The 27,784-nt window shown below is 39.8% G+C and overlaps 1 protein-coding gene and 1 pseudogene across 2 annotated transcripts in view; both read left to right on the top strand.

Annotated features, from left to right (window-relative positions):
• The first annotated feature begins 3,354 nt into the window (after positions 1-3,354).
• SLC30A9 (solute carrier family 30 member 9) overlaps positions 3,355-27,784 on the top strand; it is a 64,688-nt gene continuing 40,258 nt past the window's right edge. Inside the window, exons 1-8 of one of the 2 annotated variants that reach the window (XR_006579871.1) lie at positions 3,355-3,593; positions 6,128-6,280; positions 11,399-11,461; positions 14,444-14,543; positions 20,107-20,199; positions 20,628-20,710; positions 23,967-24,025; positions 24,976-25,043. Coding sequence is in view for 1 of the 2 variants with exons in the window: in XM_045019402.1 (XP_044875337.1) it covers positions 3,497-3,593; positions 6,128-6,280; positions 11,399-11,461; positions 14,444-14,543; positions 20,107-20,199; positions 20,628-20,710; positions 23,967-24,025; positions 24,976-25,043 (716 nt within the window). In the remaining variant the exon portion in view is untranslated. The remainder of the gene's footprint in view (positions 3,594-6,127; positions 6,281-11,398; positions 11,462-14,443; positions 14,544-20,106; positions 20,200-20,627; positions 20,711-23,966; positions 24,026-24,975; positions 25,044-27,784) is intronic. The other variant, XM_045019402.1, reaches the window with a different exon arrangement.
• LOC123371155 lies at positions 16,409-18,321 on the top strand (annotated as a pseudogene).

Raw genomic sequence — 27,784 nt, 5'->3', positions numbered from 1 at the left:
AAAAGCCGCTTACCGTTAACCCGCTCCTCTGCTTGTCCTTCTGCAACTGCTGGCTGCTGCGATTGGGTACTTTCCTCCTGGCTTGAGAAGAGCTCCTGGCTGCATGCCCACTCTGGGGTGTCTTCCCCCATCCCAGTAGCTTCACTCGCGGTTTCCTCCCGCCGCCTCCACCTCCGCCTCCTGTCCCCCAGCCTGCTCAGAAGTGTCCATCGTTGTCCTGGGATTGGCAGTGGGGTCACCCCCAAGTATCTCGTCCATCTCCCTGTAAAAACGGCAGGTCGTGGGGGCAGCTCCGGATCGGCGATTCCCCTCGCGGGCTTTGTAATAGGCACTCCGCAGCTCTTTAACTTTCACCCTGCATTGTAGTGCGTCCCGATCATGGCCCCTATCCAGCATGGCCCTTGATATCTGCTCAAAGATATCGTAATTCCTATGGCCGGAGCGCAGCTGTGCCTGCACAGATTCCTCCCCCCAAACACTGATGAGGTCCATCAGCTCGCCATTGCTCCATGCTGGGGCTCGTTTGCCACGTGGAGGCATGGTCACCTGGAAAGATTAACTGATTGCACTCCACACCTGGCTGCAGCAAACAGGAAGGAGATTTTTAAAATTCCCAGGGCATTTAAAGGGCGGGTCACCTGAGGCAAGAGCAGTAGAGTGCAAATTGATGAGCAGAGTGGCTGAACAGGAATTCTGGGATACCTCCTTATTCCCTGGAGGACAATTAAAGCGCTGGTGAGTGTCCACACCTGCTGAGCAGCGCTGGATCACCAGCGCTGCACTCCTTATACCCCTGCCGGGATGGGTTTTCAGCCAGCGCTGCAACCAGGGAGTTGCAGCGCTGGTTGTGCCCTGCAAGTGTGGACGGGGTGTAATTGCAGCGCTGGAAAGCCTCCACCAGCGCTGCAACTTGTAAGTGTAGCCAAAGGGTCTGACACACCTCACATTTTACATTTACACCACTGTAACGCATTTTTACCTAGAGTTGTTGGTTATTTAACACATTTTACCCTTAACTGTTAGTTGGTTATATGCTGCTGTGACACACCCTTTACATAGAAGTTGTTAGCTACCTGTTACATTTATACTTCAGTGTTAATTGGTTACCAACTGTATTGTACCCCACTGTATTGTACCCCACTATTGAAACCCCCTATACTATTTACTAAAAGAAACCCCTCCCCAATTGTCTACCTTAACAAACCCCATACCCCTCACTATTGAATTTTCCCTGGTTTTGCATTTTTCTTAATAAAGCTTATTTTGCACCCCACCAGTGCAGTAGTTGTGCACCAGTTTACACTCTAAATTATAGTGGAGAAAACCTATTCCACCTTTACTGCTTTGCAGTTTACTCTAGTTTACAGCTAATTTAACGTTTAACTCCATTGCAGTACATCTGATACTTAATGATACAGCATCTGTTGCAGTACTAGGGATATCTTGCTATAGCAGTGATTGGGCTATTGGGAAGATGGGTGTTAATATCATTATTTCATCTAAGTATCTTAGTTCAGTCTGCCTTCACCATGCTTACAGGAATACTTAAATTGGCAACACTACTTGCAGGCAGTGAAAGAAGTTATATGCCAGTGAATATGCCCTTATTCAAAATCAAATTGGATATGCATAGTAATTCTCTTAAGTGTTCAACTGTGTTGTGGATTATCAGATACATCAATTATCCAACTCCATTGCCAAGTTTATTTTCTGATTAGATCCACGAGCATGCTCCCCACAGTGATGCAGACCCAAGAGAAGTAAACCAAAGAATATTTGGCACAGTTATATAAATGAAAATCTAAGACATTTTGGAACTTCCTCAAAGTTGTCAAAAGGCTTGCATGAAAATATATAATCTGATTTCAGCGGGATTACTTAAATTAAGTACATGTGTTTACAGGCATGGGGCCTATTTTATGATAAAACCAACAGAAGCAGGAGAGTGAACACAGAGAGGGGAAATGGTATGATAAGGGCGAGAACAATGTGATTATGCAATCAGAGGGGAGGTTAGTGCATGCATCCTGAAAGTGAATTTTGTTTATATTCATTTGTTCATTTTATTAAAGCTATAGCTGTAACCTTAAAACAATAAGTTTTGAGAGAGACTTCAAGCAGGAGAAGGTGGAGCAGTGACAGAAATGATCAATAGAATCTCTATGTACTTATTTTCAGTATTTAGTATGATAATTTAAGCAGATTTCAAACATTACAAAATAGATTCATTAATTGTTGCTGTTGGTTGTTGTTATTATTTGCAGCAGCATAGTCTGGCAGACAATGACTGGTCTGAGTAACAGGAACTCCTGACTTTGAATTCAGTCTCTGGCACTGATTTGCTCTGTGGCAGTAGGCATGTGACATAAACTTGCTGCTTCAGGTTCCTGGACTGTAAAATGGTAATATTATACTTACCTGCCATTCAGAAAATTAATTATTTAAGGTTGTGTATATCTCTGAATTATACTAAGTGTTACTGTTTGAGTATTAAAATATGAAAAACCTACATTACATCAACATTGACAAAACCAAATGTGTCAGCCCTATTGTAACCAGTGACTGTAATACACGAGGATATAGCAGAGGGCAATGCAACAAAAAAGCAATGCTGTACCACTGAAAAAAATGTTAGGGTATAAGGCTGGGTAACTGTAATAATGAGAAAAGTGTAGTCACCTTATTGTCTTAATAGTTATAGAACTGAATTTATAATGAAAATGAGAGAAACAGCCACTCCAGCGGAGTATCAGCCATTACTGCAGTGCCAGGGGCTCTGAGCCTGACCACACATGCATCTGTTTAAGGTTATGCACCTGATTAGTTCCATTGACATCAGTGGAGCGCAGACGCCTTGGGAAATGTTACGTGCCCGGCAGATCCACGATCCTGTTATTGACAGACCCACCAAAGGGGCAGGCATGGTGTGAACTGTTACTGGGCCTTTCCAAACCCTAACAAATTAAGCTTTTTTATGTGTAAAAGTGTGTGTGAGTATTATGGGCCGCATATACAAAGCAGGGTAAATTTCTATCCTACGAACAAAACTCCTCTCGCTCGTCAATTAATTTTACGATGCTGCGCGTAGTAGGTGGTCCTGCTGCCTTTCCCACAACCTGGCAGCGAAGACTAGCCAGGCAGGATTAGAACCTGCCACCTTCCCCCTCGCTAGGCGGCTGCGCTAACCTCTGCACCGCCCGGAGAGCCTCTGCTTGGCATTCGAAGCGTGCGCGCCCCGCCTCGCGCTTGCGCGTTCACCAGGAAGGAGGCGTGTGTCTGGCCGGCGTCCGCTACCCGGCGCGGCCGGAGCGCGCGCACCGTTTTACATCCGGGTCCAGCGACTCCTCCCTCTCCCGCCGCCGCTCCGGACGCTTGGGGGGCCGCCCCCCCCCGCCGGCTGGCCGGCGCCGGGTGCTCCAATGAGAGCGGCTGCCTCTGCCTGCCTCGCGGAGCCCGAGTCCCGGCCCTGCGTGCGCGAGTCCGGCAGCAGGCGAGGATGATGCCGGCTCTGGCCGCCCAGAGGCGGGGATGGCGCTGCCTCAACCGGCTGTACCTGCGGTGCCCGGCGGCGCAGCTCAGCCGGGTCTGCCACGGTGAGTGGGGCTGGCGGGGAAGCCGGGCCCTCCAGCCCCTTCCCCTGGGCGCCGCCCACCCTGCCCGGACCCGCTGCTGACCCGGCTCTCCTAGGGCGCCTTACGCCTCCTACACGGCCACGCTGCCGGACCCTCACCGCAGCCTCCCCTGGGGATCTGGCTCCCCGCACTTTCCCCTCGTACTGTGCGCCCCAAAGACCCCCTCGTCTTAGCCCACCTAGACTGCCCCATAGTCTGATATTTCCAAAACCACCTTAAAACCGTCCGTCTCTCCCACTCCATGAGCCATCCTATTCCCACAATTTGCCAAAACCTGGTGCTCTTCAATTACAGTCCCATATTCCCGTTTCTTCCTTACCCTCACCACTTCAGTGCTCCCTCTCACCAGCTCAGCGGCTCCCCAAGGGCCCATCATAATTCATATTTCATAGCCCTGAGCCTCACGTTTTGTCTGTCCACTGTGCTAAAGGGAGCACCCCCAGTGTTTTCTCATCGTGACCTCTGTCATTTAAAAATTGCCTGTTTGCTGTGCTGTGTTGCAAACAGCCTCTCCCACCTATTCCCTGTTGAAATTGACTGAAGTAATCAGTGTGGGATGAGGCAAAAAAGTGGACAATAAAAGTACTGGATAATAAACCAGAGGAAACAGTCCTGCACTGAATTAGGTCTTTTTTTATATCTGAACGTCTATGAAAAGGAAGTAGTTGAGTAAATTACATGATGACTTCCTGTAGATCAGGTACTTAATCCTTGTGATGTCTAGGGCCACATTGGCAACTTGTGGAAACCCAATATTTTTAATAATTCATTTATATATTTTCTTGTTTCATGGGCAGAAGTTTCAGAAATTGCTTGTCCTTTGAGTTCACTAGCAATAAAAACCTGCAGCTGGTCAGTTTTATGATCATGTGGTAGTGGGAGAAGAGATTGTTTGGGTACGTCTACATAGCATTTTAGAGTGATCCTCCCAACCCTGGTCAATAGCCCCAGCTCCAAACATAGCACTTTGAACTAGCTAGTTTCTTGTGTCTGTAGAATCCATATAATTCTTTTCATATAGCTGTTTTCTCCAAAACACATGCTGTACTGCTTTTTTTAATAAAAGCTGCCTAGTACTGTTGAGTAAACTTTCCAGTGTATATCACAGAAGTTTCTGAAAATAGACAGACAATAATTTGACGGAAGAATGTAATGGCTGAATTATTTTAGTCCGTTATCAAGAAGTTTCCTCTTTGAATGTGAAATTTCCCCAAAATGTAGATACATTCAAAATACAGTTGGGTTTAAAAGCATGCATTTGTCAAGTACCATAAAGTGTTGTTTCTGTAACTTCTTAATTTATTAGACATGTGTTTAGCAGAGCATATTGAACTTTGGCATGGTATTTAAAGGCCTTTTGTTATCTGAATCACTTTGACATTAATATAACTTATGTATATTTTGTGTACAATACTTTATATTCAGATATATCTGTTCTAGCTGTAGTGGAACATTAAGTAAAAGGCTATAAGGAATTTTTATGGAGTGCATGCTTTTACCAAACATACCTCTATGATTGTGTTGTGAGATGACTTGTGTAATAATAATGTAGTCCTCTGTTTAATGTCCAGTTATATGTAATGCAAGTAAGATAAGCAGTACTTGATTTTATAATTTTCCCAAAAACACCACTACACCAGCTTTTTTTTTAAAGTAGGTATTTGCATTTCAATAATGGATGAAGTTATATTTGCAGAGAAGATATATGCATTTGGGGTGTCGATGCTTTGCTTGCTTATGTTGCTTAACAGAAATTGACTGCTAATGCTGATGAACTAGAACTGTGTTCAGTAAATTTGGTATACTGTGGGATAGTCTTTTAACACTATCAATTGCCTGGTAAAGGTGGTTTCTCTGCAAACACAGAGAAAATGTTTGTGTGTAATATTTATGTATCACACTTTAATTGTGGCCTATATGTTGTGGGTTGAGATATTACACCTGAATTGCAGACATCTATTACATATTTAGTCCATTAAAATATTTGTTTTTGGGTGTGAGGAGTGGAATTAAAGGACATAACTGTTAGGATTATTTTGCTAATAGTTTTGCAGTGTATGCCAATGTCATTCTACTGTAATATCCTCTCTGACTGCCAAGTATTTTGCTCATTATAAAGATGGTTTTGTGCTGAGGGTGATTTAAAATAGGGTTTAATCGAGCAGTAAGACAATGTTAAAGTAGTTTTCTGTTGGATAACTTTAGGAGTATCTCATGTGCAGTGTTTAAAAGGACTAGGCAATGTGAGAAACTTAGCAAAAATATGACAGTATATTTGTGTGTTAAAATGCTTGAGGAAAGACAGGAGAAGCTTGGGAAATTGGTGAAAGGACTAGTTTTAGCTGTGTAGAGTTTACGAAATTTGAGCACACAGGTAAAATGGGCAAAAATATTTATTAAAAGCTAATTTCCACAACTAATCTTGGCAACTCTTCTTGACATACACTTTCTCTTTTCTTCTCAAACTGATGTGTGTAAAACGTTTTTCCTGTCAGGATGGCAAGGCTCAATGAAATGTGGAAGTCTCTCTCACATACTGCCATGCAGTCGTCTACCAGTCCAGTCACTGAGTCAAGTGAGAGTTTACACCTCTGATGGTCAGAAAAAAGGCCCTGTACCAGGCCCTGAAGGAGCTGTGCACAAACCTGGTAAAGCACACAGACCTGTTCATTTGTTTTGTGAATGTATGGGACGTGGTTCTTACCTGTTTTATATTTAAAAGGAGCAGATATACTAGAGCATTTATTCAGCAAATGATTGTTAGTTTGCCTTATGCAATTAAAAACAGATCACAGTGTAGAACTGCATGTATTATGCTAAAGCTGCAGAATTTGGAAATAGTCAAACCTCCCTCCGTATATCAAGACTTCCAGTGAATGAGCATGGGTAAAAATTTAAATTTCCTTTTTGTAAATAAATGATAAAATGTTGGGGAGGGATAGAATGGCTCAAGGGATAGATAATGGGATGCCTCTACAGTTTAGCAATCTGCCTCTGTTTAGTTACTTGTATAAAATGAGTTGGTGCTAAAGATTGAATTGGCATAAAAATTGAACATGCTGATCAGTAGTAATTCCTTCCCCTCATGCTTGAGGCAAAATGGTGAGAAAGCTTAACCTGCTGTTTAGGCTGTTGGTGTTCTGAGTATAGAGGATTTCACCCCGTAGAACTGTTAATCCGGCAATGTCCACAAGTACTAAATTATGTAACATTTAATATGGTGGAGAAGCCCACAGGCAACTTTTACTGTTGTGAAACTGGATTGCCCTGGAATTCATACTGCAGAATTCTTCCCTACAGCTGCTTGACGGTCTTATTTTTCTTAAGTCTTAAGCCAGATATCTCATATTCCTGGTAGGACAGGAGCACTACCAGTTCTGAGTACTTCCGTTCAAGCTGGTGATGGCACCAAAGCTCTTCACAAAAGTCTTCTCTGTGAGGGCCGTCCAGATGAGGTGCAATGGCTACACCCTCTTCCTGGATCTAGATGATTGGCTACTAATGAGTAGATCAAGTCAGGAGGTCCAGTTGGTGATCCTTGTTTTATTGCACCTTCTGACATCACTGGGGGTCTGTGTAAACAGAGAAAATTCCACTTTGACTCCTACAAGGACTATAGATTTTTATTGTAGTGACCTAGAGTCATCCTCAGGAAAAGCCTATCTTTTATAGACCGATTTCAGGCTATTAATATCCTGATAAATCAAGTCACCCTCAAATCTTGCACCACAATCAGGGTCTGCCTTTTCCTACTAGTCCATATGGCTGCGTGTACATACATAATACTGTTTGTTTGCCAGACTGTGCATTTGCTACCTGTAGGCCTGGCTTCAGTTTGTTTATTCAACAGACAAGGACAACATGAAAACCAGTGTAACAGTCCCACCAAAAGTCAGAGCCTCTCTCATTTGGTGGATGAAAGCAGACCAGGTGCAAGTGCGAGTTTCCTTTCTTCCACCCATCCCTGACACAACCCTAATTACGGATGCATCATTCATAATATGGGGAGCACATATGGACAATCACACTACACAAGCATGGTACGTGGTCCCCAAAGGAGGCCAGATTGCATATAAATCTGCTGGAGATGAAGACAGTTTTTCTAGCCTGCAACACATTTTTCTCCCTCCATAAGCTCTCCTTGTGTTCAAATAATGTTGGACAATGTGACAGGGCTTTTTATGAAAGCAGGGTGGAGCAAAATCTCGTCCTCTGAGTATAGAGGCAGTGACTTACCTATCAGATGTGCAGAATACTCTGGTGGACAGTCTCAGTAGGCACTTCTCCATAGACTCTGAGTGGGAAATACACAATTCCGTCTTGACTGAAATCTTGACTGAGTGGATAACACCATCTTGGGACCTAGTCTCCTCACAATCAAGCAAGAAATTCAACCTCTATTGTTCCAGGGCATCATTAGGTCGAGACTCCAGGGATGATGCCCTTGTGTTATGCTGGATGGACCATCTGAGCTATTCCTTTCCTACTATCCCCCTGCTACCTCAGGTTCTCGGCAAAATTCGCCGTGACAGGGCCAGGGTTGTCCTCATCACACCCAATCAGCCCAGGTGGTTTTGGTTTCTGGAACTTCTACAAATGTCATCGTCATCCTATCCTCCGGGCTATATTCAACCCTTTTTGTATCTTTTAACTCAGGACAAGGGCAGGATCAGACATCCCAACCCAGACCTTCTTAATCTCATGGCCTGGTAGTTAGATGGTCATCAGTTTTGGAATGTTCATGGTCTGAGGCCATCCAGACTGTCCTTAATAACAGCAGAAAAATGTCCTCTAGAAAATGCTGTTTAGCTAAATGGAGGTGTTTCTTTACCTGGCCACAACAGAATCAGCTATCACCAGAATCAGCAGCTGTCCTTGTCATTTTAGACTATCTTCTATCCTTCAAAATGTCAGAGCTTTCTTTTAGTTTGCTGCCAGATGGACTTTCAGCTATCAATGCCTTTCATCCTCCAGTGGAAGGCCACTGTATCGTTACTTAGCCAATCACAATTTGATTCTTGAAAGGTCTCATTAGGATCTTCCTGCCGGTGATGAAATCCACACCACCATGTGTCTTCAGCTCTAACCAGATCACCTTTTGAATCAATGGTCACATGCTCCATGAAGGTTGCCATTGCATTGGCTATGTGGGTGAGCAAACTGGGAGCACTCGTGTTAAACCTACAGTACGCCATATTTCATAGAGAAAAGATCTCCCTTCATCTCTGCCTGAAATTGATCCCCAAAGTTATTTTAGAGTTTCACGTGAACCAGTCTCTTTGCTTACTGATATTCTTCCCAAAGCCGCCTCTTTCCAGCAAGGAAAAGAGGCTGCATTTCCTCCATTGCAAACAGATCTTGGCCTCTTCTCCACAAAGAACAAAAGCAATTAGGAAAACATATAGACCATTTGTCACAATAGCAGAGCAATGATGAGGGCACGTTATCAGCACAGAAACTCTAAGTGGATCTCTGGATACATATTTCTATATTATCCGTTGGCACATATTTTCCCCTTGGATGGGGTGAGGGCCCACTCTGTGAGCACACAAAGAACCTCATTGGTATCTCTTTGAGAAGTACCAAGTACTGGATATTTGTAAGACCGCTACCTGGAGGTCCGTCCATGTCTTTATGAAGCATTATGCTCTGGTCTAGGCTTCCTCAGCATCTGCAGCAGTGTTACAGACATCCATACCAACTGCATCCTTGTATCCTCCACTTATTTCTGTACTGCTCACCAATCACCCATGTGTGGAATATACATAGGGACCAGCGCTTGAAGAAATGGAGGTTACTTACCTGTAATTGAGGTTCTTTTGAGATATGTAGTTCTTATTTATATTCCACTACCTGCCCTCCTTCCCTTCTGCTTCATATCCTGTCTGATTCAAGGTAAGAAGGAACTGGAGGGGCATTGGTCCACTCTGCCCTTTATGCCTTTAATTGTGAGAATAGGGAGAGCAATTGCTTATGTGCGGATCAACAGACACTACTTGCTACAAATCTCCTGTCTCAGGCATGTGGAGCACATGTGTATTCACCTGTGGAATACAGATAGGGACCACACATCTCCAAGAACCTCTAGTTACAAGTAAGTAATCTCAATTTTTAGTGATTATCCTTAGGTAAGTCTGACAACCTTCTTGAGCCTCCATTTCCCTATAAGTAAAAAATGGGATATCTTCCTACCTGACTGGGAATTCTGAAGATTAATTTATTAATGTTTAAAGGGCATCTCAACTTCTGTCCACCCAAAGATCAGCGGTTCTGAATTCTAATACTCCATTCTTTTCTTATTGGCTCATTGTGTTTTTTGTCAAGTCTCCAGAGCAGGGTAATATATTTTAAAAGGGTTCTTAATGCTATCTGAACAGTCAAATATAAATCTTGACATTTTGATGTGTAATTATTTTTTTCCTATGAAAGTTTATGGCATAACCTTTCATTAGATAATGTCACTGAGATACGTTTTTGAACAAGAACAAATTTATCTATACAATAGAGGGTGACTTCTGGCAAACTCGGGAAGCAAATATGCCAGACAATCTTGTCCGTGCATTTGAAGAATGATAGTTTGTCAATGACCATTGTTTTTAAGTATGATGAGAAATGAACAGCAAAGAGTATCTTATTTATTTTGAACCTTTTTTTAAACATTGCTGTTCTTCAAGCTATCCGGAGAGCAGGTAACACTTTTCAACAGGAAGAAAAGGGCTGAGTTATTTTTAGGCTTTTCCAAGCTCACTTGCTGCAAGATTCGTGCAAATACATTAGAAACTGTTTTGTGTGTGTTTCTTACTGTTACCTTGGTCTTTCCAAAAAAATATACTCAGACCATGTTAGACCTTCTTGGTAGTTCCTGTCATATCTAATGGCTACTTGCTTGACTTAAAAGTAGTTGTGTAGCCAAAGCTTTAAGAATCTTTGACTTTTGAATAATTCAAATCAGATGTTAAGTCAGGAGCTTCTCATTAGGCAACATAGACCTACTTGAAGAATCCTTAAGGTCTTCTGAGTACTCCAAATTGCTTCAGTTTCAATAAAATTAGTTTTAATTTTGCTAATGACAGCAGATGTGTGGCAAACATCCAGTGCTAGAGTACTAAACACAATGTTAGATCTGTTATTGGAATCATAAGGATTTTATTCTGATACAGTGAGTTTAGATGATGATTTTCAAAATAAATATTCAGACATGCATTTGAACTATCTGATAACATTTCAGATTCCAAATGCAAGCTAATATACTTCTGTTGTCCAGTTTCAACAGAAATTCATGACACAAGAAAATCTATGGATTTTGATTTTTCACAAGCTACTGTGTTCTTCAAAATCTTAACTCTTTTTTGTTTAAAATGTTTCCAGGTCTTCAGATGGTTTTTAATCTGTAAACCAAAGCATTTGTGATATTTTCTGCAGACAGAAAATAAACAGTTTTAGACTTCATTATCTTAATGGGGTAGTAACTGCAAACCTCAATTCTTACTACTTACAAGGTAAAATTTTGCATTGTTTGTCCACAACTATAAAGATGCAGCTGAAAACATTTTGATTCGTGACCATTTTTTGAATAGCCTACAATACAGTGAAAACCCTAGCAACTTTGTTTAATATCAAATTTCAACTTTCAGTGGTAGTAATGTAGTAATATAATATAGTAATATAACTTTATGCAATTTTCTCTTGGCCTGATAACAATAGTCTTTTATTTTATTTAATTATTGTTACATGTATCAGCAGTGAGGGTTTTTTATTTTTTACAGCACGGGATACCAGCAGTGCAGGCCAAAAACCACTTTTATTGCAAGAGCCAATCCAAGTAAAAGGTAAACATGTATGTTATGTTGCAATGGTACAGTTGTTAGGCTGTGGTGTTTCCTTTTAAGGTATCTTTCAGACTTTAGAAGTTAGAAGACTTGGACGAAATCATCTTTGAACATTAGGAGGCCCATGAGTAAGTAGTAAGTGTGTAAGGTAGTTCGTGTCTTGGGCTTACTTACATACACATTTATGGAAAAACACTCACATATCTACTTTCCATTTGGTGTCTGTTTATTTTAGAGACTGTCTTCTGAAAATAGTACTAATCAGAGATGGAGTGAATAATTAGAAATAGTGTTGCTGCCAAAAGTGTGGCTTTAACTACCACTTTAAGCTGATAAATCTATATATCAGCTGATAAATCATAGTTCATTTCCCTTCATCCAGTCTAGTATCTCAGCCTGTCTTTCATCTCGTCATGGATGTCCAGTCAACATCTTAAACTCAATGTGGCCAAAACTGAGATTTTTGATCTCTTCCCCAACTCCTAGCCTCAAACCCTCCTTTCTCCTCTTTCTCTTATCATGATGAAAAACGTTTAAGAATGCTGCAGCTAAAACACCTTGGCTTGTCATTCTGACCATGTCAGCCCCCTTCTTCCAGGGGTTCCCTTTTCACACCTGCTTCCTTGTCTTTATCTTTAAGACCTGCCATAAATTAATCCCAGCCTACCTAGCTGATATAACTTATTGTCATGTTGACTGCTCCTTATCTCCACCAGTACTCCTAGCCATTGCTACTTACTGGTCATCTTCTTCCTTAACCACCTCTGTGCTTTTAATCACTCAGCACCTTATGTATGGGGAAAAACTCCTCGATAAAATCTGAATTGTTGCTACTTTATATTCCTTTAAATCCTTTAAGACTTGCCTCTGCTCCAGTAGCTACAAAACTCAGGCTGCTGATCCTGGCTAGACAGGTGATACTGCCTATTCCTCCTCTATCCTCTTCTGCTTCCTTACTCTAAGCCCAGTTAACCCTCACTTCTCCCCTCTTCCCCCATCTACAGTAATTAACAAAGTTGTGTCAATTCTTCACCCTACTCATTTCCTTGTATGTTCTGTTCACATCCTCTAACCGTTATCAATTTGGGCCTATTGTTGCGAAGGAAAGGTGTGTTTTGTATAAAGAGATAGCTAACTCACTGTAAAGCAAACAAACCCACAACTTTTTCCTAGTGAAGATGCATTCTTGGTGTCTTTAAATTGTAAGTCCATCAGGGCAAGGTTTCCCTCTTTTGTATTTGTATGATGCTCAGCTCAATGCGCTGTATAGGCCTTTAGGCACAATTGTATCCTAAATATTTACTATTACAAATAGTAATGAAATAACAAAGCACTGAAAACTCTTAAAGGGAACGCTCTTCACTGTAAAATTTGGGTTATATTTTAAAGAGTTAAATTTTTTTTATTACATTTCTATGGAAACTTAAAACTGACATTATTTTTCAAATTTGTCTTTTTTATTTTGTAATATTGAGTGGATACTTTGTGAACTGTTGCTAATCTATATCCCAAGATATGAAAGTTAATAAACTTGCTCAAGGGTTTATTTAAAGAAAAACAGTTAAAGCATGCAAGAGCCATTTTCTCTATTTGACAATTGTTCTCTTCCATTCCACTGCCCAAGCAACTCTGTTAGTGTCCATTAGATCCAAAGATTACTCTGGAGTAAATCATGATGCAGCACATACTATTAGATGCTGAAAATTTACTTTAAAACAGTGTTGTAGATTAAAAAACCCACTGGATGCCATAAATACACCAGACTTTTTGAAAATAAATGCTGAAATTTGTAATGCCTGTGGGTTACTCAGAGTCAGCTGAAACCTTTTGCTTCAAAACTTCCAGAATTCAGACCAGAAAGAAGGCACAGATGTTAACACTGAGGATAGTTAACCATTGGAACAAGTTACCAAGAAATGTGGTGGATTTTTAATCACTTATAGACTTTAAATCAGGACTAGATCTCTTTTAGAAAGATATGCTATAGCTCCAACAAAAGTTATGGGCTTAATGCAGGAATTACTGGGTGAAGATTTAAGGCCTCTGTTATGGAGGAGGCCAGACTAGAATCCTAGAGGTCTCTTCTGGCCTTAATTTGTGAATTGTAAATTTTCAAAGATCTCTGTTCTCCTTTAATACACCTAATATCCTTCATCAACTGTAACTATTCTTTAATGGCAACCTGCCTAACATATTAACAGAAGTAAACTTAATAGTGATTTTAAAATTAAAAATCACTGTAAGGATGTTATACTTGGGTGACAAGCAGCCAAGAATGGCATAACTGAAAATAAGATACATTTGCATTTAAAATTGTATGTGTTCTCATGGTCTCCTGCTTGTGCATCAAATTCTGAAAAGATTATAGTAGAATCTCGTAGGTAGATACTACAAATAAATAAGGAATGTGCACTTTTAACTGTTCTACAGTCCACAAAGCACAGTATGGCAATTTGAAGAGAGAGAACTCTGGAAAGTACTAGGGGGGGTAATTAAAAAATAAAAAAGTGGAGGGTACAGTCTGTTTCAGTTCTGGTTTAGTTCTGAAAAGATCTGTAGCAATAGCAAAATAATTAACTACTGAGATTAGAAAATAATTTGCTAAGTCTTTGGCCACCAGTGACTGAGTAGAACATGTTTATATCTGCTTTTTTTGTTGCCAGAATAAAAATTTTTATTATAGTAAATGACAAAATTAAGTTAAACATTGTTAAGAACGGACTAATTTATTTCCATTCTGTCCAGAAAATTATTAATTTTTCTATGCAAGTACCTTCCTCTTTTACTTCTCTTATTAAACATCTTTATCCCAGAATCCCTGACAGGAAGGAAGAATTTGCTTGTCTCCATTTAAATGGGGTAAATTCGCAATTTCCTATGATTTCACAGAGGGCTAAATTGTCTTTCAGGGCCTATACTGTAGCATGCTCCATATGACTTTTAATTGCACTTGATAATACTTATTATTTTTTTTTTTTTTAGTTAAAGCAGTTCTTAAAAAGAGAGAGTATGGACCAAAATACACACAAAATAATTTCATCACTGGTGTCAGAGCAATAAATGAGTTCTGTCTTAAATCCAGGTACAGTAGTTTAAGTGAATTAAAGTATAATTGTCTATATATTTTTGACTTGTTCGTATGTGTTTCAGAAGTGAAGAATGGCTTAGCACTGTGGGACACTAATCCTGATTGAAATATCTAGGCGCCGCTCCAATATACACAATAAACTGTAGACTGACTGAGCTGACGCTTCATTTGAAAATGACTAAGCTTCAAGCTAATTGCAATCATGGTGGCTGATGGATTCAAACTCTTTCCTACCCTTTCAAAGGGGCATTGTAATAGTTTAATATATATACTTTTAAAACAAAATGAACTTCATGTAAGTTCTCTTTCCAACACCTCTATCCTTCCTCTTCTCTAGAGTGCTGACTCTGCATGCCAAGAAGTGCAAATCCTATTAGTCCCTGATGAGAAAATGCTGTCTCTGGAACAGTCAGCTTTTCACAGAGGGCACAGGCAACCTTGTAACAGTAGTTAGAAACCATGCAAATCTCTAAAATATGAAAGCCCACTTAGAAGCCATAGGAAGCTTCATGTTAAACTTTAGGTACTTTAGTATTATATCTGTTTACAAATGCTTATTATATTTTGCCAAATTAAGACTTAACTCTCACTATAATCCTGACTTAATCACATGTATCAGTCTGGACCATGGTTATTGTTACTTTACTTAACTCTCTTTAGTGTCTGTCATCCATCGCTGGCATCCACTTAAACAACACAGTTCAAATATGTGATCTCATTTATAAAATCTGTTTGACCTCTATTAAATAAGTTGCTCGCAGTGGTGGTGCTGATGTTGCCATATTTGCCCCAGGATACAAAAGACAAAGGTAGGTGAGGCAATATATTTTATTGGACCAACTTCTGTTGGTGGAAAGAACAAGGTTTCGAGCATCACAGAGCTCTTCCTCAGGTCTGGAGAACGTAACCTGAGTGTCTTGAGCCAAATACAAAGTGCGACATATCGTTAAGCAGAAGGGTTTCATGCATAGGCGATCACCGTTCTGCTTAACAATATGTCTCACATTGTCTTTAGCTCTGACACTCAGGGTACCTTCTCCAAACCTGAGGAAGAGTACTGTAATGCTCAAAACCTTGTCCCTTCCACCAACAAAAGTTGGTCGAATAAAAGATATTACCTCGCCAGCCTTGACTCTCTCTTTATTAAATATGAAAGTTTGGTGACTTTTATAGCAGAATTAAAAAATTGTAACTATTTCTGCTCTGGGTCTTACTTATCACCCTAGTATCTTAGTTCAGCCAAGGGTCTTAATTAAGTGAAATCAGTTTATCATAACTTATTTTCTCTATAGGCAGATTAATTTGAAAATATATTTGTTGGCTTTTACATAGAAAGTTCTGGACAGAAATAATAGGACCATAGGTTAGTTACTGTGATCAAACCAAATTATTTCCTATTTTATATATAAACATCTTCTGTAATTGAGTGTCTTGATTCAGACAGTGGAGGAAGTAACTAGGGGGACAGCCGTTTTAAACTCGATTCTGACTAACAGAAAGGAATTAGTTGTGAATCTGAAGGTGGAAGGCAATTTGGGTGAAAGTGATCATGAAATAGAGTTCATGACTCTAAGGAAAGGAAGGAGTGAGAGCAGCAGAATAAGGACAATGGACTTTTTTAAAATGCAGACCTTAACAAACTCAGAGAACTAATAAGTAAGGTCCTACAGTAAGAAAATGTAAGGGGAATAAGCAGTTCAGAAAAGCTGGCAGTTTCTAGAAGAGACACAATAATAAAGTCACAAAAGAAAACTATCCCCAAGTGAAGGAAAGATAAGAAGAATAGTAAGAGGCCAGTTTGGTGGCACGAGCTCTTTAATGACCTAAAAATCAAAAAGGAATATATAGAAAGTGGAATCATGGACCAGTTCTTAACTGTGAGTACAAAAGTATAGCACAAGCATGTAGAAATCAGAGCAAAATCAGGCTAAGAAACAAAATGAGTTACACCAAGCAAAGGACACAAAAGGCATAAAGAGAGGTTCTATAAATACATTAGGAGCAAGAGAAAGACAAAGGAAAGCATAGGTCTACTGCTTAAGTGAAGAAAGAGATCTGCTAATGGACTGCACCAAGAAGGCTGTGGTGTTGAATGCCTATTTTGCTTCAGTCTTCTCTAAAAAAGTTAATTGTGACCAGAATCTTAACATAGTTCATACTAACAAAAAGGGAAAAGGGAACACAAGCCAGAATAGGGAAAGAACAGGTTAGTTAATATTAGGTAAGTTTAGATACATTCAAGTTGTCAGGGCTGGATGAAGTGTATCTCAGGGTACTTCAGGAACTACCTGAAACAATCTCAGAACTGTTAGCAATTATCTTTGGGACCTCACACGTCCTCCATGAGTTCTCAGAGGACTAGAGAAGGGAAAATGTAATACCTACCCTTAAAAAGGGGAACAAAGAGGACCTGGGGAATTATAGACGAGTCAGCCTAACTTTGGTACCTGGAAAGATACTGGAACAAATGATTAAATCAGTTTTTATAAGCACCTAGAGGAGAATAGGTTGATAAGTAGCTCTAAATTTAGACGCAAAGGAAGATTCCCAGTGTTGTCATATCATAGAGATAAAGAGGCTGCCATTTGCAGATGCAGGCAACCTCTCTCAGGTTTCAGTGCCAGGTGTCTGGAGGATGAAAATGTGCTGAATGCAATCAGTATAGCCAACCCTGCTCATCACGACATGTGTGTCATGGACACTCAACTGAAGTTTAATGCAATGGCAAACAGAGCAGCAGGTAAAGAGTATGAAAATGAAGACAACTATGCTAACATTAGATTCTGGTTTGTTGGAATTGAAAACATTCCTGTATGAGATCCAGCCTGCAGAAACTTTTAGAAGTCAGTGGTACAAAAGCTTTGTCTATCAACTATTTCTTGTCTGGTTTGGAGAACTCTAGCTGACCGTGTCATATCAAAGCTGTGTTGGATGCTGCTGTCTTCTTAGCCAAAGCAATAGCAGTTGAAAATGCAACTGTGCCAGTTCATTGCTCTGATGGCTGGGACAGGACTTCCCAAATTTGTTCCGTTGGCTTGCTTGTTGGATTTGTTTTATAGAACAATATAAGGCTTCATGGTTTTGATAGAGATGGACTGGCTCTCTTTTGGACACACATTTTCTGACAGATGTGATCAATTGGATGGTGACCCAAAGGAAATCGCTCCAGTTTTCACTCAGTTTTTAGAAGGTGTGTGGCATCTCACAGAGCAGTTTCCACAAGCCTTTGAATACAATGAAGCTTTGCTCCTTCAGAGCCACGAACATGTCCATTCATGCCAGTTTGGAAACTTCCTTGGAAACTGCCAAAAAGAGCTAGAAGAACTAAAACTGAAAGAGAAAACTTATTCCTTATGGCCATTCCTTCTGGACAAACAAAAGCAGCATCTAAATCCTCTACAAACCAGATTTTTCCTAGAAACTTGCCCTCTTGGAGTCTAACACAGTGTCCTTCAATTTTAAATTTTGGAGAAATATGTACCATCAGTTTGACTGAACTGTGAACCCAAGGCAATCTGTATTTAATTTCATCATGACCATGAATGAACAAAATAAACAATTGGAGAAAGACTTTAAAGAACTGGAAGCTAAAATGAAACTGAGAAACAGGCAACCAGAAGAACTCACTAAGGAACCATTGCAGTCTGTCCATCCTGCTTCACCAGCACTTAAAACTTCTCCGTGCTTTAAGGAGCAGCCTCTGTTACCTGTGAATGACTCCATTTGAACTATAGAGGGCAGCAACACAGCAGACAATTGCTACAGTGAATAAAAAGTAGTAGCCAATATGGATATGTCAAGAACAAATCATGCCAGAACCTAATTTCCTCCTTTGACAGGGTTACTGGGCTTGTGGATAGCAGTCGATATGAGAGATCTTGATTTTTAGTAATGCTTTTAACATTGTCCCACATGACGTTCTCATAAACAAACTGAATTCTATAAAGTGCATAACTTGTTGAAAAGCCATACTCAAAGAGCAGTTATCAATGATTTGCTGTCACACTGTGAGAATGTATCTATTGGAGGTCCTGCAGGGCTCTCTCTTGTGTCTGGTACTATTCAGTATTTTTGTTCATGACTTGAATAATGGAGTGGACAGTATGTTTATAATATTTATGGAAGACACCAAGCTGAGAGGAGTTGCAAGCACTTTGGTGGACAGGGGATTAGAATTCAAAAGGACCTTGACAAATTGGAGAATTGGTCTGAACTTAAAAAGACAAAATTAAATAAAAATAGATGCAAAATACTACACTTTGGAAGGAAAAATCAAATGCAAAATGGGGAATAACTGGCTATGCAGTAGTACTGCAGAAAATAATTGGGGGTATTATAGTGGATCACAAATAGTATATTATCCAGCAGTGTGATGCAATTATAAAAAAGGCAAATATAATTCTGGGATGTATTAACAGGAGTATCATACGTAAGGCACAGGAGGCAATTTGTTCTGATCTACTTGGCACTAGTGAGGTCTCAGCTAGAGTATTGTCCAGTTTTGGGTGTCACACTTTAAGAAAGATGTGGACAAATTAGAGAGAGCCCGGAGGAGAACAACAAAAATGATAAAATGTTTAGAAAACCTGACCTATGAGGGAAGATTAAAAAAAACTGGGCATGTTTCATCTTGACAAAAGACAACGGAGGGGGCACCTGATAAGTGTTCAGATATGTGAAGGAATGTTATAAAGAGGATGGTGATCAGTTGTTCTCCAGGTCCACTGAAAGTAGGACAAGTAGGAATGGGCTTAATCTGCAGCAAGGGAGATTTAGATTAGCTATTAGGAAAATCTTTAGGGTAGTTAAGTACTGGACTAGATTAGCAAGGGAGGTTGTGGAATCTCTGTCATTGGAGGTTTTTAAGAACAGATTATCTGTAAGGGATGGTCTAGATATACATGGTTTTGCCTCAGTGTGGAGGAATGGACTTTTATGATCTCTTGAGGTCCTTTCCAGCTCTACATTTTTATGATTCTATACAGTGATTTACAGTGGGGGAAAAAAACCAAAAAACTGATAGCCAAACATAGCAAATACCTGCTCAGCCACAGTTTTTACATAGCTTTAGACCTGTGTTACTGAAAGAGGGGGAAATGGCCTGGGTATTGGGCATAATCCTTTCGGCTTTCTTAAAGTGCCATATGACCTCTAATTTTCATGTAGGTAGCCGTCAGAGAGGAATAAGAGGGAGTATGGGTTAATTTATCATCCAAAGAATTTCTTCCTTTCAGTTGCTAAGGTATAAACATTCCCATGTTAATATGGGCCCACAGTTTGGAGTCTGAGCCCAGGCAAATCCCATTATAAGCTTCAAGAGCAATTTAAAGAACACTTTATAGTGCTTGTATTGCCACTGGACTGTGTTTAAGTAAAAACCCTCAGCTTCCTGTCAATTTCTTTAAACTTGCCAAGTTAAAAAAAAATTTAGGGTAGTTTTTTAAATATAATGATATATTCCTTTTTAAGGATCAGTACATTTGATCTTTATATTGACTCCTTTATGTACAGTATGAACATGTTTTTTTTGCCATAAACTGTTTCCATCCTTCAACAGTGATCTAGAACAGCTGAGGAAAATCAGACGACGAAGTCCCCATGATGATACTGAGGCTTTCACTGTATTTTTGAGATCAGATGTAGAGGCAAAGTAAGCTAATTTTTTTAAAAGGAAATTAGTTGGTTATTTAAGTAATTTAGCTTTGGTTATATGAGAAAATGGTATAAGATATACTTTTAAAAGGTTAGCTTTATAATGGAAGGGGCAGTAATATTTTCCTTCTCTGTTTAAATGCATCTATATTTGCCCATTGTTGTAGTAACTCAGTACAGTATACAAAATTGAAGGGTCACATTGTATATATACAAATTGCAATCTAACTGTCCCCCTACACTATCTTATTGTGAGATTAATCTGGATGAATTTCTTCCAGAAGAAATATTGATAAGACATGCTACTCTGGTATTAATGAAGGCTTGGGTTATGTAGTCAAAAACTTGAAATTCAAAGTATTTTGTTTTGTAACGTATAGTGTGGGGAAATCAAATGGATTTCCAAATTATTTGTATTTTGTGCAGATCTCTAGAAGTTTGGGGAAGCCCGGAGGCTCTTGCTAGAGAGAGAAAACGGCGTAAAGAAGCAGAGATAGAATACAGAGAAAGTAAGCGTAGAGTTTTTTTTTCTTCTCAAATGTCTCCACAATGCCTTATCAATCACTGGTTTCAGAGTAGCAGCCGTGTTAGTCTGTATCCGCAAAAAAATAGAAAACAGGAGTACTTGTGGCACCTTAAAGACTAACAAATTTATTTTAGCATGAGCTTTCGTGAGCTAAAGCTCACTTCTTCGGATGCATAGAATGGAACACACAGACAGGAGATATTTATACATACAGAGAACATGAAAAGGTGGAAGTATGCATACCAACAGGCAGAGTCTAATCAATTGAGATGAGCTATCGTTAGCAGGAGGAAAAAAATTTTTTTGAAGTGATAATTAAGATGGCCCATAGAAGGTGTGAGGAGAACTTAACATAGGGAAATAGATTCAATTGGTGTAATGACCCAACCATTCCCAGTCTTTATTTAGACCACAGTTAATGGTATCTAGTTTGCATATTAATTCAAGTTCAGCAGTCTCTCTTTGGAGTCTGTTTTTGAAGTTTTTTTGTTGCAAAATTGCCACCTTCAAGTCTGTCACTGAGTGGTTAGGAAGGTTGAAGTGTTCTCCCACTGGTTTTTGAATGTTATGATTCCTGATGTCAGATTTGTGTCCATTTATTCTTTTGCGTAGAGACTGTCCGGTTTGGCCAATGTACATGGCAGAGGGGCATTGCTGGCACATGATGGCATATATCACGTTGGTAGATGTGCAGGTGTACACTACCAACGTGATATATGCCATCATGTGCCAGCAATGCCCCTCTGCCATGTACATTGGCCAAACCGGACAGTCTCTACGCAAAAGAATAAATGGACACAAATCTGACATCAGGAATCATAACATTCAAAAACCAGTGGGAGAACACTTCAACCTTCCTAACCACTCAGTGACAGACTTGAAGGTGGCAATTTTGCAACAAAAAAACTTCAAAAACAGACTCCAAAGAGAGACTGCTGAACTTGAATTAATATGCAAACTAGATACCATTAACTGTGGTCTAAATAAAGACTGGGAATGGTTGGGTCATTACACCAATTGAATCTATTTCCCTATGTTAAGTTCTCCTCACACCTTCTATGGGCCATCTTAATTATCACTTCAAAAAATTTTTTTTCCTCCTGCTAACGATAGCTCATCTCAATTGATTAGACTCTGCCTGTTGGTATGCATACTTCCACCTTTTCATGTTCTCTGTATGTATAAATATCTCCTGTCTGTGTGTTCCATTCTATGCATCCGAAGAAGTGAGCTTTAGCTCACGAAAGCTCATGCTAAAATAAATTTGTTAGTCTTTAAGGTGCCACAAGTACTCCTGTTTTCTATTTTTTTATCAATCACTGTTAACTTCAACTTCATACTTACCTGTAGGAGAATAACACATCATTCACTTCACCCTTGTATGGGTGTCTAACATATACGTACGTTTTTGTTAAGGTTTTATGGTATAGTGTGGCCATGAGAAATGTGTGTATTGTTAATGTACACATAGGAGGTATTTGTGACGTGTTTAAATGAGTTAATCTTAACTGAACGTATCCTTGCTTTTGTGGATTAATTTGTAGATATTGTTAAACAACCTGAATGGGTTTTGAGCAAAGCTTTTTTCTTTGTGAGAATTTACAAAAATATCAAAACCATTTCAAGCCTTGCCTTTTGTTTGTTTTATGCTATTTGAACTACTGATTCATGATACCTTATCTTTTGTAATTTTAGTCTAATGCTTTTAAAAGTATGTATTCTGATGATCCACTCTTTCCTTTAAAACAAAATTGTAGATTTTATTCATAATGTTACAACAAAACTCAATTCAATATTTACTATAGATTACATTTTTCTCTTGTTGGAAGTACTGGCCAATTAATATTCTAGCAGAAGCATTATTAGTTGAGGTGATTGTTCCAGTTATGCAACTTTTTAAAATTAGAGGTCTGTTGTAGTTCATAGAAATAAGTTGACCATTGAAAAAGCTGAAAGTAAAACGGTCTGATTCTGCAAACATATAGCACCTTTGTAACTTAATGTGTGTAGTCCCAATGGAAGGGAGTGGTACATGTCTGCAACTCTTTGTAAAGATTGTAAGAATTGAAACTGTTTTTAAGGGTTTGAGCCAAATATCGCAAAGTTGGAGCCTGAAAGCTTAACAACTAGCAAACGTTTCCAGATCTTAACGTGAAAATAGAATTGAATAAAATCTCAGTGGTACTGTGCTGTTATACAGGTGTATGTTTACTGTATTAGAGTACTCTCCTTTTGAAGTGGGAATTGCCTATCAGGATGACCAATATTGTCTCATTATTTCCTTGTATTCCCGTCTGCACCAGTTTTTCTCTCTTGTCTTGTACTTGGATCATAAAGTCTTTGGGACAGGAACCATCTTTTTGCTCCTTTTGTGTGCCTAGCGAAATGGGGTTCTGATCCATGACTAGGGCTCCTCGGTGCTATGGTAATACAAATAATAATATTTGTGACAGAGCAGCAGTGTAGGAAAAAGGATACTCAAGTTGAGGGTGCTCAGGAAAGAATCTGGGGTGAGATCCTCACATAGGCTCTGACCCTTTTACTTCAGGTAAAAGAGCCAGAGCAGCATAAAGAGTGTCTAGAAGCCCAGATCTGGCTAGGGGATGAATCCTTCAGCACAGCAACTGTGGAAGACAGCTGTAAGGCTACCTTCCAAGGACCCTCTTGCAAGCTCTGGCATATGAGATGTCAGTAGTCAGGAGAGGTATGTCGGGGCAGGGTCATAGCACAAAGAGCTGTGGAGATTGTAGGCAGCACTGGGACAGACGGTTGTTATTTAGACAGATCCTCCCCAGGGCTCTCTGTGTTATGCCAGCGGCTATGGAATATCCCAGATTTGGGAGGCTGAAAAGCGGGTTTAGAGCCACCATAGTTCCCTTCTCCCTGGCCTGAAGATTGTGTATGGCACCTGTTAGAGATGACGCATAGAATCCCACCCCTAAACTTAAATTATTTTTCAAGATGTTATGAGTCAATTTAGACACCTGTCAGCTTTTTGATAAAGATGATACTTTTCAGTTCCAGTTCCAATGCTAAGTATTTACCATGTTATGCCTGGGTTCTGTTAAGAAACAGATCCTTTAAGAAATCTAAATTTGACCAGATCTGCTTGTTTAATATAAATGCATTTGTATGCAGTAGCAAACTTACCTGAGTTGTGTAAAGAAAACAAATCTTGACTTCCTGAAATTATTTTCAACTGCAAAGTGCAGCATGTAACTAGAGTTGTCTTATTGCAGATCTGTTTAGAAACCAAAAGCTGTTAAAGGAGTACAAAGATTTTCTTGGGGATACTAAGGTAAGAGATCATTTAAATTCCTTTGGTAAAATCACCATTAAGGTGCGTGTGTGATTGCTTACAGCATATTTCGGAGCAAAAGAATGTGGGGAAAAAAGTATAGGTGGCCATACAAGATTTTGATGAAAGTTATAAATGCCCTGTAATGTATCTGTATTATATCATGCTGTTTGTAATAGAATCTTAAATTTTTAAAATATTATTTAAATGGATTCTGATATGATCATAGTCTGGCCCATTTGTAAGAGCTGGTTTATGGATCTCCTCCTCTCCCAGATTTCTAATCACAATCCCATTGTGATTCCACCCCAGACGTGTGGCAACTTGCTGAATGTGTACAATACACAGTTAATTACATAAAATCATATTGGTTGTTTTTTTCCATTTCATTTTCCCTCCATCTGTTTGAACAAATCTCCTCAGCCTGTTTTGGCTTTCTTGCTTCCCTCTCCCTAAGCAACCTAGTTGAGAAAGCTCCTAACTCCAGGCCTGCTGGGTGATACCTGACACTTCTTTCTGTTGGACTCTGGTTCCTCTCCTCACTCTGTTTATGGTTGCAGTGGCCCTTGGTGGAGGCTGCAATGCTTGCTTAACCTCCTTTACAGCTAATCCTGCACTGTCTATGGAATTGAAAAGGGAATTGTCAGTATCATATGAATAATCAAGAGCTCCACAGACCACAGTTTGAGAGCTTCTGCACAAAAACTAGGTATCTTAGTTATGCATGAGACCAAAGTGTAAATCTAGTGAGCTGTCCATGATATATTACTGGATTATGCAAAGCTATACCTCAACTGTTACAGGAATTCTAGAACTACATGATATTGTAGGTGATGTATGTGGTGTACAGTAGACTACTGATAGTCCCTTCATAAACCCAGGATTTAGCTATATTACTACTTTGTTCAGTTTAGCAATTTATTTTAGCATTCTCTCATTTCTGTATATAGCCACGCTCCAGCACAGCCGGTATGTTGCTCAAAGGACCAGGAAAGGTGGTGATGGTTGCTATTTGCATGTAAGTTTGAAAAAGTAAATGTTTTGTAAACGCAAGAGTAAAAAATAGTCTGTATTTTTGAGTTACAGGTCCTAGTGTTCTCTGCAATTCTGCAGCTATGAAATTTGCTGAAGAGCCCACCATTGCTGCAGCAATGTGACCCAGAAAATAGTCTTTATTTAAAAGAAATTATGGGCATTTTTTAAAAAAATGGGTGCCTAAAATTAGGTTCCAAGTCCATATTTAGGCATTTAGTTAAATAATAGGCATGACTTTCCAAAGGGCTGAGAATCCAGCAGCTCTCATTGAAGGCACTGATAACCTAATAATAAAGCAAACCTGAAAAACAGCTAAAACATTAGTTTAACTCCCCTTTCTTTGTAATATAATAAAACAAACTACAGCAGTTAGGTTTCATTAAGATTTAATTACCTTTAGGAGATGCGACAGTACAGCTTTAGTGTTCTGTGGAGTATTATAAATGAAAAAGTAAGTGCAGTATCCTTTGTTTTTAAAAAAACATTATTTTCCACTGTACATAATCTGTGATGGATCACCCTGTTGATAGTAAGAATTAGCAAAATTATTCTCTCTCTCTCTCTCTGTCTCAATAGTTTCATCTGTAGACCCAATTCTTAGTTGAAATTAATAGATTTATTTGCATGTCTTGACAAACAGAGGTTAGGCTCCTTTTAGGAGTACATTCCTCTATATTTAGAGATCAGAAAGACATGTTCCATCTTTGATCAAAGAAAGGCTAGTCTCGAAGCTGGTCAGTTAGACAATTAATGGTTAAAACAGCATTCTTGAAGGTGAATGGCATAGGCAAACACTTTTTATAGCTTATGCCCTTTCCTGCTCTTGTATGACGTATAAAGAGAGCTTCATATATTTTCAAACAAGTTTTTTTTTTTTTTGTAAACTTGAAAAATGTCAAAAATTTGACTTTTCTGCTTTTGCTGGAGAGATTTCTTAAGGACCCCATCAGTAGAAGCGGAGGAGTGTTGAATTTTTTACAAAGCTGATTTCTTCCTCAAGTATTTGTCAGGAGTTTGAGTTAAGTGAAACAAACAAAAACTTTCCCTTTAAATAAACCTGATTTGAAAACTATCACTAGTTTTCCACTGAGTTTACCCACAAGAAAAGGAAGTGAACACTGAATAAAACTTTTTAGAGGAACACAGTGAATCTTTTAAACAGATTCACTTCATTTTTCTAAAAAGTGTGGCTATTTCCTCAGATCCAATGGAAGGTAATAAATGAGCAAAATAGCAGGAACTATTAAGAAAATAGTAATTTATAACCCCAAAAGAAGAAGCTGCAATTTGATGGGAAATATCCCTGAATTTGTTTACAGCTCCTTCTGCTTTTTGTTCAGGAAGAAAGGATCAGGAAAGTAACGTCACTGAAAATTGCCCTTTCTATCATTCAAGAGATTCTGTTATTAACTACTGAGTCTCGCGTTTGCTCTGTTAAATAAATTTACAATAACCACAACTGTATGTGTGTACAGGGGGAAAGAGTGGCCTGTATTATACTCCCTTCCTTTTTCTTTCCTGCACCAGAGATTCATGTACAAATTTTGCCCTTCCTCCTTGGAATTGGGCACAGCCATGATCATGGCACTGTTTCTTCCCTACACTCATGACCTCAAGGGGACCCCTCTGCAGATTAGGGGTCTGCAGTAGGGTGGAAGGGATGAATACCTGCCGGGGCGGGGGCAGTTGATAGGGCTACATGCATCCTTCCTTCTCCAGCCTTGCAGAGAATCTCTGAGAAGATAATTGAGTAATAGGCTCTTATCTCTTATGTGATGCTCTTTCAGGGCACTATGAGAGCTGAGGAGCAGCTTCAATCTGGGGCACCAGTAGGAGAGGAGGGAACACTGCAGCTGCCTGCTCCATGGCACCAGCCAGAGCAGCAGCTGCCCTGCGCTGCCCAGCTCCCGCTTCCCACCTCTGACCTGGTCAGGGAGAGAAGATGGGGAGGAGATGTGGAGCTGCCCCCGGCACTGCCTTGCTCTTGTGCTGCAGTTTTGAGGATGGTAGTGCCCTCCATGTCCCCAACTCTGCCCATGGGCTCAGGGCTTCAGCCCCATGCCTCCCGGCTTCAGCCCCGTGTGGGGCGCTGGGGATCGGGGCTTCAACTGCAGGGCTCCACGGAGGGCTCGTGGACACCCAGGGGGCCGCAGACCCCTGGTTGAGAATTAGAAAAGTAAAACAAATTTATTCCATCAAAAGAAATGTTTTAAATGAGTTCAAGTATAAGAGATAAAGATAGAAAGAGTTACAAACAAACAAAAGTTAAAACACTTTCTACTGGCTAAGACATAACTTAATAAGCTACAGTCTTCGTTTAAGGTAGTTTCCTCACCAGTCTTCCTTTTCCAGCGATGGCTGACTGGCCCTTAGTCAGGATCCCCACAGAGCCCAAGATGCTGGCTTTTCTTGTCTCCTCAGGTCCAGGATAACTTAAGGGTTCTCTGCTGCTGTCTTTATAGTCCAGTAAACCTTTAAAAGTCTCACTCTCAAAGTTCATTAACCGTGTTTCAAAAGGTAGGAAGGTTTCCTGGGGGTGCAGTCCCCCGTTCCCCCCTCGCCCCCCAAGATTGTTAAATAATTACAGCCCTGCAAATCTGCAGCTATCCCCAGACCATGTTTGCGGATTGGATGTGGTTACAAATTTTGTATGTGTGCAGGGCTCCATAAATGATCACTTTTCCCCCACTTGCCCTCCCGATGGCTTTGTTTGCCTGGCATGCA

Source organism: Mauremys mutica, chromosome 5 (assembly GCF_020497125.1).
Source record: "Mauremys mutica isolate MM-2020 ecotype Southern chromosome 5, ASM2049712v1, whole genome shotgun sequence".
Taxonomy (NCBI): Eukaryota; Metazoa; Chordata; order Testudines; family Geoemydidae; genus Mauremys; species Mauremys mutica.
Note: the sequence above shows the minus strand (reverse complement) of the source record. Positions and strands in the feature narration are given on the sequence as shown.